This window comes from Colobus angolensis, unplaced genomic scaffold, assembly GCF_000951035.1.
Source record: "Colobus angolensis palliatus isolate OR3802 unplaced genomic scaffold, Cang.pa_1.0 Scaffold200, whole genome shotgun sequence".
Classification (NCBI taxonomy): Eukaryota; Metazoa; Chordata; class Mammalia; order Primates; family Cercopithecidae; genus Colobus; species Colobus angolensis.
The window spans coordinates 5,073,725-5,085,255 of NW_012115156.1; the positions used below are offsets into that span (position 1 = coordinate 5,073,725).

General features: G+C 39.5%; 1 protein-coding gene across 2 annotated transcripts in view; it reads left to right on the forward strand.

Moving 5' to 3' along the window:
- Positions 1–11,531, forward strand: part of COPS4 (COP9 signalosome subunit 4) — a 45,228-nt gene that overhangs the window by 32,061 nt on the left and 1,636 nt on the right. Inside the window, exons 8-9 of one of the 2 annotated variants that reach the window (XM_011941771.1) lie at positions 3,509–3,624; positions 5,632–5,716. In XM_011941771.1, coding sequence (XP_011797161.1) covers positions 3,509–3,624; positions 5,632–5,716 — 201 coding nt within the window. The remainder of the gene's footprint in view (positions 1–3,508; positions 3,625–5,631; positions 5,717–11,531) is intronic. The other variant, XM_011941772.1, reaches the window with a different exon arrangement.

Genomic DNA, 11,531 nt, shown 5'->3' on the forward strand with positions numbered 1-11,531 from the left:
TGTTTTAAATTGTGTTTTGTGATCAAGTGACCTAGAATAGAAATCTTTCAGGAGTTTCAGGTTATGACACCCATTTTCTGAGAATGTCTTTGGTGTCTGTTTAAATCTACTTTATAGTGGTTTTTGACTTCTGACTAAGATTTTGATACATGCCTTACTTTTTTGTGCCCTAGATTGACTCAAAGTTTAAATATTTCATCTTTTTGAGAGAATGATATGGTAATGCTCCAGGCTATTCTGTTGTAGCTTCTATGCTTGGATTTAACTTAAGAAGTTGACTGACTTACTAGGGAATGTAATTTTGTTGTTTGTTTTAGGTTTTGGTTGACTATATATAAATTCCAACAAAGTACCAATGACATTTAGAGAGTATTGCAGGTATCGTTTACAAAATATTCTCTTGATTTTAAATACAATTAAGCAATCAACCTTACTTTTAGCTAATTTGTAAACCTTAAAGTCATGCAGTTATCACATCCTTTTTTCTCTGGCAGTGAAATTTTTTGTCTATTTGTTTTTTTTTTTGTTTTTGTTTTTAGAGACAGGCACTTGCTCTGTCACCCAGGCTGGAGTGCAGTGGCACGATCATAGCTTACTGCTGCTTCAGACTCGTGGGTTCAAGCAATCTTCCTGCCTTAGACTCCCAAGTAGCTGGTACTACAATTATGCATCACCACGCCTAGCTAATGTTTTTGTTTGTTTGTTTTCCCCCAAGACAGACTCTAGCTCTGTTGCCCAGGCTGGAGTGTAGTGGTGTAATCTTGGTTCACTGCAACCTCTGCCTCCCAGGTTCAGGCAGTTCTCTTACCTAAGCCTCCTGAGTAGCTGAGATTACACCACCACGCCCAGCTAATTTTTGTATTTTTAGTAGAGATGGAGTTTCTCCATGTTGCTCAGGCTGATCTCGAACTCCCGACCTCAGGTGATCTGCTCCCAAGGTGCTGGGATTACAGGCATGTGCCACCACACCTGGCTAATTTTGTAATTTTAGTAGAGATGGAGTTTCTCCATGTTGCTCAGGCTGATCTCGAACTCCCGACCTCAGGTGATTCGCCCGCCTCAGCCTCCCAAAGTGATGAGATTACAGGCATGAGCCACAGTGCCCAGCGATACAGTCCTTTTAACTGGGTATACTGCTGTACTGCTTAAAAATATATATATTATGGCTGGGCATGGTGGCTCATGCCTGTAATCCCAGCACTTTGGGAGGCTAAGGCGGGAGGATCACTTGAGCCTAGGAGTTTCAGACCAACCTGTGCAACATAGTGAGGCCTTATCTCTACAAAATATAAAGAAAACAGCTAGGGATGGTGGTACATGCCTGTGGTTCTAGCTACTTGGGAGGATTGGTTGAGCCCAGGAGGTCAAGGTTACAGTGAGCTGTGATTGCCCCATGGCACTCCAGTTTCAGTGACAGTATACGACCTTGTTAAAAAAAAGAAGTGATAAAATATATATAACATAAAAATCACCATTTTAACACGTGCAGTTCTGTGGCATTAAGTACTTTCACATTGTTGTGCAACTATCACCGACATCCATCTCCAGAACTTTTACATTTTCCCAGACTAAAACTCTGTACCAATGAACAATAACTCCTTATTCTTGCCTCCCCTCTGCCTGCTGTACTAGTTTTTGACATGGGATAGACTGGGAGAGGAACAGACTGAGGAGAGAAGTTTTTCTTTTTTCTTTTGTTAGTTATAGTCATGCTCTGTTGTCCAGGTTAGAGTGCACTGGGGCAATCATGGCTCACTGCAGCCTGGAACAAAGTAACTGGGACTGCAGGTGCACACCACCATACCCGGTTAATGTTTTAATTTTTTGTAGAGTTAGGGTCTCACTATATTGCCTAGGCTAGTCTTGAACCCCTGGCCTCAAGCAGTTCTCCCACCTCAGCCTTCCAAAGCACTGGGTTTACAGACATGAGCCACTGTGCCTGGCTAAGCAGTCCTTTTTTTTTCACTTTTTGAGACAGGGTCTCACTCTTTTGCCTAGGCTGGGGCTGGCATGATGCCATAGCTCACTGCAGCCTCAACCTCTTGGGCTCAAATAATCCTTCCACCTACCTCCACCTCCCCAGAAGCTAAGGCGTGTGCCTCCACACCCTGCTAATTTTTAAATTTTTTTGTAGAGACAGGGTGTCTCCATGTTGCCCAGGCTGGTCTTGAACTCCTGGGCTCAAGCAGTCCTCCCGTCTTGGCTTCCCAAAGTACTGGGATTATAGGGGTAAGCCACTGCACCTGCCTGCTTTTTTGGACGTATTAAATTTGAGATATTTATAAAATTAATGGATTGAGTATTTAGGTAGTTGGCTGTGTAAGTCTGAATTCAAAAGGGAGATTTAGATTACAGATATGTGTCTGATCATTATCGGCATTTTGATGGTAGGATAAAAAGAGAAGAAGGTGCAAAATGAAGCCCTCTAATATTTGAGAGAAGGAAAAGAAGGAGGAACCAGCACGGTAGACTGGGAGATAGGAGATAGGAGTTAAGTGAAAAACTAGCAGATCGTGGGTGGAATTCTGGAAAAGGAGAAGGTGAGAGGCACTGTAAGAAACAGGGGTTCTCAGAATACTTCCCTTGAAGTCTCCAAGTATATTTTGTCTCTTGCACTCATTACAGTAGTTAAATGTTCAGCAGAAATATGTAAGCATGGGGTGAGCCCAGTGGTCTAATAACATTCAAAGTAGGATCTTGGGTCCAGAACATTATCAGATACTGTATGACCTCACTGAAAAGAGGATTCTATGCCTGATCTCTCAGGAAGGTTAGCCTGGTCCTAGGTCTGGATCTGGATATTTCTCACATTTGCCTTGGTTTGATGCTCGTGGAGCGCCCACAAGAATAGAGATCACTTAATGAAGCTTGCAGAACAGGTTGCATGATTGTTGTGCTGCTGCTTGCTAGTAAAAGTTTATGCTTGTAGAAAGAAAAGTTAATGGGCCAGGCGCCATAGCTCATGCCTGTAATCACAGCACGTTGGGAGGCCCAGGTAGGAGCATCACTTGAGGCCAGGTGAGACCTGCCTGGCCAACATGACGAAACCTCGTCCCTACTAAAAATACAAAAAATTAGCCAGATGTGGTGGTACACACCTGTAGTCCTAGCTACTCAGGAGATCTAGGCATGAGAATTGCTTGAACCTGGGAGACAGAGGTTGCAGTGAGCAGAGATTGTGCCACTGCACTCCAGTCTGGGCAACAGAATGAAATTCTGTCTCAAAAAAAAAAGTTAATGAATTTGATAGCCTAACGAAGCAAGATTCCAAATCCAAAGCATTAGATCTATTTACTTAATAATTACTTGCCAATCATTCATTTGCTAAGTGTTATGTTTATTTAATTGTACATTAATGAAACTACATCATATATTGGCTACTTTTAAAATTTTGATCAGAGAAATTAAATTTGATCAGAGTTATTACATGCCTGGAAATTTTCAGAAAAAATGATGCATCTTTTTAGAGTATAAAACTAGTTTCAAACTTGTAACTGTCTTATTTAAGGTTCCAGCATCTTGGACAGAGCTGTTATTGAACACAATTTGTTGTCTGCAAGCAAATTATATAATAATATTACCTTCGAAGAACTTGGAGCTCTTTTAGAGATCCCTGCAGCTAAGGTATCTTCTTGATTCCAATACATTTTAAAAACAGTTAAGAGGTGAAACTATTAAAATAATGAGAAAATAAATGTTGGAAACAACAAGAAAATACATGTTGGAAACAACATTTGTTATCTTCCAACAAGATAAATGTTGGAAACAACAACAGAATTACACCTAAAAGTCACAAGTAAATGTAAATAAATTCTTTAGAAGTTAAAATAGGCCTAGTGTGTTTAGTGGAATTCTCTTAGTGTTTTTGGTGTTTTAAATTGTGTTTTGTGATCAAGTGACCTAGAATAGAAATCTTTCAGGAGTTTCAGGTTATGACACCCATTTTCTGAGAATGTCTTTGTTTGGTGTCTGTTTAAATCTACTTTATAGTGGTTTTTGACTTCTGACTAAGATTTTGATACATGCCTTACTTTTTTGTGCCCTAGATTGACTCAAAGTTTAAATATTTCATCTTTTTGAGAGAATGATATGGTAATGCTCCAGGCTATTCTGTTGTAGCTTCTATGCTTGGATTTAACTTAAGAAGTTGACTGACTTACTAGGGAATGTAATTTTGTTGTTTGTTTTAGGTTTTGGTTGACTATATATAAATTCCAACAAAGTACCAATGACATTTAGAGAGTATTGCAGGTATCGTTTACAAAATATTCTCTTGATTTTAAATACAATTAAGCAATCAACCTTACTTTTAGCTAATTTGTAAACCTTAAAGTCATGCAGTTATCACATCCTTTTTTCTCTGGCAGTGAAATTTTTTGTCTATTTGTTTTTTTTTTGTTTTTGTTTTTAGAGACAGGCACTTGCTCTGTCACCCAGGCTGGAGTGCAGTGGCACGATCATAGCTTACTGCTGCTTCAGACTCGTGGGTTCAAGCAATCTTCCTGCCTTAGACTCCCAAGTAGCTGGTACTACAATTATGCATCACCACGCCTAGCTAATGTTTTTGTTTGTTTGTTTTCCCCCAAGACAGACTCTAGCTCTGTTGCCCAGGCTGGAGTGTAGTGGTGTAATCTTGGTTCACTGCAACCTCTGCCTCCCAGGTTCAGGCAGTTCTCTTACCTAAGCCTCCTGAGTAGCTGAGATTACACCACCACGCCCAGCTAATTTTTGTATTTTTAGTAGAGATGGGGTTTCACTGTGTTGGCCAGGCTGATCTCCGATTCCTGACGTTGTGATCCACCAGCCTTAGCCTCCCAAAGTGCTGGGATTACAGGCATGAGCCATTGTGCCTGGCCTGGCAATGAACTTTAAATTAGAATTTTCTTACAATTCCTTTACTTGTATACATTCAATACATAGTAAAGGAAGAACAATTTGGGAGTCAAGGTTTAAGTTACCATTAAAAGAGACTTTCTTCTTGAGGCTTTAAGGTATGATCTCTTGCTGAGACTGTTGGAGGTGAATATATTTTTAACAATAAATGCTAGTCATAGTCTATTCAGGACTGATAGGATTGATTGTGAAGATGGTCAGAATTAGTAAGTGACCAGGTCACAATCCAGTTTGCTTATGCATAGTAAACATTAAGTATGTCTTCAGAAGTTAGGTAGCAGAGTTTTTGCTTTCTTTTAATTGTCTTTTAAACCCTTTCAATTTATATTGGAATTTCACCATCTACCTTTCAATTTTTAAAGAGTTTCTGGGGTAGCAAATACTGTGGAAATTGAAATAAAATAAGAAAAACTAGTTTGTTTGGGTTTTTTTGAGATGTGGATCCCAGTAAGGAGAAAAATTGATAGTTCGCTTTTGAGCAGAAGAGAAAATGGTGAAGTTATATTCTTGTCCAAAATCTCACAAGAAAAACAGATCCCAGTTAACATAAAATAATGGCTTATGCAGAGCAAGAACTGGGAAATAGCCAGATTTACAGGATTTACTCTTCTAGTGGCAGATTAACATATATGTAAAGTTTAGTGGTGGTAGTTAAACCAGAAGCTTTCAGTTCTCTTATCATATGTGAATAACTAAAAGATATGATAAAGTTTCAGAGTTTTTTTTTTCCCCCAATAGGCGGAAAAGATTGCATCTCAAATGATAACAGAAGGACGTATGAATGGATTTATTGACCAGATTGACGGAATAGTTCATTTTGAAAGTAAGAGGTTTTGTGTATTTCTGTCATAATGAAATAGCAGTGAACTGTTGTTATATTTATGATTAAAACATGTTGGACAGTTTCCTTTGACTCAGAATCTTATTACTAGAATGAGCTTATTTCCCAAAGAAATAATTTAAAATAATTTTTAAGAAGTTATATTCATGAGGCTGGGCATGGTAGCTCATGCCTGTAATCCCAGCACTTTGGGAGGCCGAGACAGGCGGATTACTTGAGGTCAGGAGTTTGAGATCAGCCTGGCCAACACGGTGAAACCCTGTCTCTACTAAAAATACAAAAATTAGCCAGGTGTGGTGGCAGGCACCTGTAGTCCCAGCTACTCAGGAGGCTGAGGCAGGAGAATTGCTTGAACCCAGGAGGCAGAGGTTACAATGAGCCAAAATGGCAGCACTGCACTCCAACCTGGGTGACAAAGCGAGACTCTGTCTCAAAAAAAAATAATTATATTCATGAATCTACTTACTGCAGGATTTTCTATGTTAAGGAAAAATCTGAAACTCAAATTGTTTTATCAGTTCATTCATTTATGCATCAAATATTTATTGACCACATAGCAGGCATGTATCAGGCATATGGAAATGACAATTGCATTTCCTATTCAGCAACTCATTAAACTAATGGAGGCAGACAGGTAAGTGGATCCCATGACTTTTTCATTGTTTAATACCTTCTCAGCTCCTTATTCCCACCTCATTTACACCCTGGATCTTACTGTACCCATAACTGTTCCACTTGTAAAATTGTTATTTGAAATATCTTACTCTGGCCATAACCTTTTTCTTGTTTCTCTAGTGGTCTGTGTCCGTTACTCCCAGTTCAGTTTTTCCTTGACCTTATTGGAGTTTCTGGTCCATTGACTTTTCTGTTTTCTTCCAGTTAGCATAATCTTTTTTGTGCTGTCAGGCATCAGACAGGCTGATACTTCTCTAAAGTCAAGGTCACGGGTCCTCAGCACTACATAGGATTCATGGTGCATTTCTCTAGTCCATTCCTTTTCCTACTTTGCAATGGCTATTTCAGTTTTGGTTTTTTTTAAATTTCTGACTCTTCTCCCCATTTACTCTCAGTAGAAAATCTTGTTTCCTATTTCAAAGGGCAAAAAAGCCATCAGTATGAAGTATTTTGATTTCTTTTTTTAGGTTTTTTATTTTTTCTCTCATTCAATTTGATATTTTAACTTCTTTATCAGATGTAGAAACACTTTAATTTTAGATGTAGATGTGAATCTTTTTCTTCCTTCGTGTTTTACTGCGAATGGTTCCCGTCACCCTGTCTGGTTCTTCCACTCGGGCTTTGGACCTTTTCTCTGATCCTTTCCCTCTCCCTTCCCACCAAAAAACACTGGTTTAGGAACCTGAGGTTAGCAGTTACTTTTGTCTGGTTTTATCCTTTTTTCTACTGGCTTCTTTCCATCAATATTTACACATCCTCAGGACTCCCCCATTTTAATGAAAATCCTTATATCTTCCAAATCTCATCTTGACTTTTCAACATATTAAATAGTGTTGATCTCTCAGTACTTTTTGAACCTTCTCCCCACCACCACAGCCTTGACTTTTGTCACCTCTTCCATCTGATTCTACTTTTCCTCTTATATCTCCAGCTATCCTTCATAGTCATCTTTGTAGAATCTGTAGTACCTTTAAATTTAAATACTAGTTACTTAGGACTTAATCCTTTATCTATTTCCTTTGATTCGGTTACTGTCTCTGTGTAGACAATGCCTACATTTACCTTTCTAGGGTGAATCTTCTAAGTCCTAGCCCCATGGTTCTAGTTTACTACTAAGGTGTTTCTACCTGCTTCGGCATCTTAGCATGAACATATCAAAAACTGAATTTATGATCTTCCCTTCTTGTGTGTCCCCCACGACTAACCAACCAGCCATCCCAAAACTGCATTGTTAGCTTTCTCCAATATTCCTTATCCTTGGGCTCAAACCATCCTCCTGCCTCAACCTCCTAAATCCCTGAAGTGCTGGGACTACGAGTGTGAGCCATTGAACCGGGTCCTTTTCTTCATTTCTTACTATCACCAACCTGTTCTGAACCCTACTATTATAACCTCTTCAGGTGTTGAGAAATAACCTCTTTCTTTCTCATATCTACAGTTGCTCCTTTCTAATCCAGTTCCCTAGTACATCTGGAGTGATTATTTTCTTTCAAAAAATGCAAACATAAAAAAGAAAGAAACAAGTGGGTAAATCATGTTATTCTTTTGTTTATGCTCTAATGAATGTCTTCCCCATTGCTTGTAGAACAAAGTTATACAAAGTCTCCCCAAAGCTGGTCCTGGTCTAGCTTTCTCTTGCGTAAGTCTTCTTTATATTTTTTTCAGCATTGCAAATTCTTCCCCCATCAAACATTCTGAAATATTCACCCCTTTCCAGCCATCTTCTCTTTGTCCCCTGTCTCAATTTGAATATCCTTAAAAAGTAATGATTTTCCTGACTCTCCAGATTAGATATGGCTTTAAATTATATGTTCTCATGTCAGCCTGAATTTCTTACTAGCATTAATCTTAGTTATTTTCAGTTGTATAACTATTTGTCTAAATGTCTGTTTCTGTTTCCAAGCTAAGCTTCCTGGTGATAAGTATTAAGTCTGTCTTATTTTCCATGGTACATCCAACATCTGTTCCAGTGTCTGGCACATTGTAAATGAGAAATAAGTGTTGAATAAACAAACACAGCATATGATGAGTAATATAGCATTTCCCTTTCTGTGCGTTAATGTTACTTGTCTGTTTCCTCCCTTCCCTCACAACTCTCCTTCTGGCCTTCCGGTATCAATTTGCTATAGCTTTTGTTATAATGTTTTGTTTTGTTTTTTAAGAGACAAGATCTCGCTCTGTTGCCCAAGCTGAGGTGCAGTGGTATGATCATTGCTCATTGTTGCCTCAAACTCCTGGGCTCAAGCTGTCCTCCTGCTTCAGCCTCTCTAGTAGCTAGGACTACAGGTGTACACCACTGCACCTGGCTAGTTGTTTTTCTTCTTGAGATGGGGTCTTGTGGTGTTGCCCAGGCTGGTCTTGAGCTCCTGGCCTCAAGTAATCCTCCTGCCTCAGCCTCCCAAAGTGCTAGGATTATAGGTATGAGCTACTATGCCTGGCTTTTTTTTTTTTCCTTTCTTTTTGAGATGGAGTCTTGTTCCGTTGCCAGACTGGAGTGCAGTGGTGCAATCTCGGCTCACTCCAACCTGCGTCTCTCGGGTTCAAGGGATTCCCCTGCCTCAGCCTCCTGAATAGCTGGGACTACGGGCACACGCCACCATACCCAGCTAATTTTTTGTATTTTAGTAGAGACGGGGTTTCACCATGTTGGCCAGGATATCCTGGTCTTGATCTCCTGACCTCGTGATCCGCCCGCCTCGGCCTCTCAAAGTGCTGGGATTACAGGCGTGAGCCACTGCGCCTGGCTGATAATTTTAACTTTATCTGTAATATGTGTCACAAATATTTTTTCCCATTCTGTCAGATTTTCTTTTTCTTTTTCTTTTTGAGACAGAGTTTCACTCTTGTTGCCCAGGCTAGAGTACAGTGGCTCAATTTCGATTCACTGCAACCTCCACCTCCCGGGTCCAAGCGATTCTCCTGCCTCAACCTCCCAAGTAGTTGGAACTACAGGCACGCACCACCACGCCCATGCACCACCATGCCCAGCTAATTTTGTATTTTTAGTAGAGATGGGGTTTCTTTATGTTGGTCAGCCTGGTCTTGAACTCCCGACCTCAGGTGATCCACCTACCTCAGCCTGCCAAAGTGCTGGGATTACAGGCATGAGCCACTGCACTGCACCCAGCCGAATTCTGTCAGGTTTTCTTCTGGAAGACAAGGCATAACATAAACACATTTTTTAATTTTTTTGCACTCAAATAGGTCAATGTTTTATGGCTTTTTAATTTACTGTATTGATTAAGAAAGTCTCTTCTGTCTTGGAATAAAACTAGCATTTCCCTAAATTTTTCTAATATTTTTGTTTTACATTTAGAAATTTAATCCATCTACAGTTCATTTTTGTGGATAATTTTAGATTATGGTCTAGTTGTTTTTTTCTAGGTGAATAGCCAATTATCCAAGTATCATTTATTAAATAAAACATCCTTTCTGATTAAATTGTGATCTTTGACATATCTGATTAGGTTCCACATATATGTTTGGGTCTATTTCTGTACTCTATTTGGTTCCACTGATCTGTAACAATATGGTAATAAACAAATTTATAATAAATTTTAGTATTGGTAAAGCAACTCCTGCTTCCCACTACTTTTTTTTGTTAAATTGAAATTCACATGGGCTGGACACAGTGGCCCACGATTGTGACCCCAGTGCTTTGGGAGGTTGAGGTGGAATAATTGCTTGAGCTCAGGAGTTCAAGAGTAGCCTAGGCGACATAGCAAGACCCCATTTCTACAGGAAAAAAGAAAAAAAGAAGGAAATCCACATAATAGAACAGTAGCCATTTTAAAGTAAACAATTCAATGGCCTTTAGTACATTTATAATGTTGCGCAACCTCTATCTCTGTCTAGTTTCACATTTTCATCTTCCCAAAGGAAGCCCTTGCCCTTTAAGCAGTTACTCTCCGTTCCTTCCTTCCCCCAGCTTCTGGCAACCACCAACCCGTCTTCTGTCTCTGGATTTACCTAGCCTGGATAGTTCATATAAATGGAATCATGTAATATGTGACATGTGACCTTTTGGCTGATTTCACTCAGCATGGTATCTTTAGGGTTCATCCATGTCATGGCAGGTAATCAGTGCTTCATTCATTTTTTTAGCCAAAGAGCATTCCGTTGGATGGATATACCTCAATTCCACCACTGGTTTTCATTTTCAGAATTATCTTGGCCATTCTCAAACACCAATTTTTTATGCTAACTTGATAATTTTGGCCTGGTTATAAAACAAAATAGAAAAAAGGGGGGGTTTGTTTTTGGGATTTCTTTAAATTTATTTATTAAAGGAGGATTGATATTTTTATGTTACTGTGTATTTCCACCAGGGAATGTGATTTGTGTCTATTCAAGTTATCTTTTGCCCTTTATTAAGATTTTATAGGTTGCAGCCAGGTGCGGTGGCTCACGCCTGTAATCCCGGCACTTTGGGAGGCTGAGGTGGGCAGATCACAAGGTCAAGAGATCGAGACCATCCTGGCCAACCAACATGGTGAAACCCTGTCTCTACTAAAAATACAAAAATTAGCTGGACGTAGTGGCATATGCCTGTAGTCCCAGCTACTCAGGAGGCTGAGGCAGGAGAATCCCTTGAACCCGGGAGGCAGAGGTTGCAGTGAGGTGAGATCGCACCACTGCACTCCAGCCCAGGTGACAGTGAGACTCTGTCTCAAAAAAAAAAAAAGATTTTATACGTTGCTTTTTCACTAAATCTGTACCCCTTTTTGTAAATTTTGGTGCTGTTTTGAATGGGACATTCCTCTCAATTTTTTATTTCTAACTATATAGTGCTGGTATAGAGAAAACTCTGGTGGATTCAAGATGACTTTTTTTGAGGAGTTTAAATGTTAAGATATTTATCTAACTCCAGTGAAGTACGGATTTGAATGTGTAGACAGACTTGCTTTCCCCAGTAGGTGGCAGTGTCTTATGAATCTGCAAGCCGTGGTGATGAAAAGACAGCCTCAGTCTTTTGTTGTGGTTGAGGTTATGGCTTAGTCAGTTTTATTTTGTTTTCACTAGTAGTAGTAATAACATGCATATGTATGTATTTGTTTTGTTTTGTTTTGTTTTATACTTTATGCCAGTAATTTGGGTACTTTCGAAATGCTAGAAATTAAAA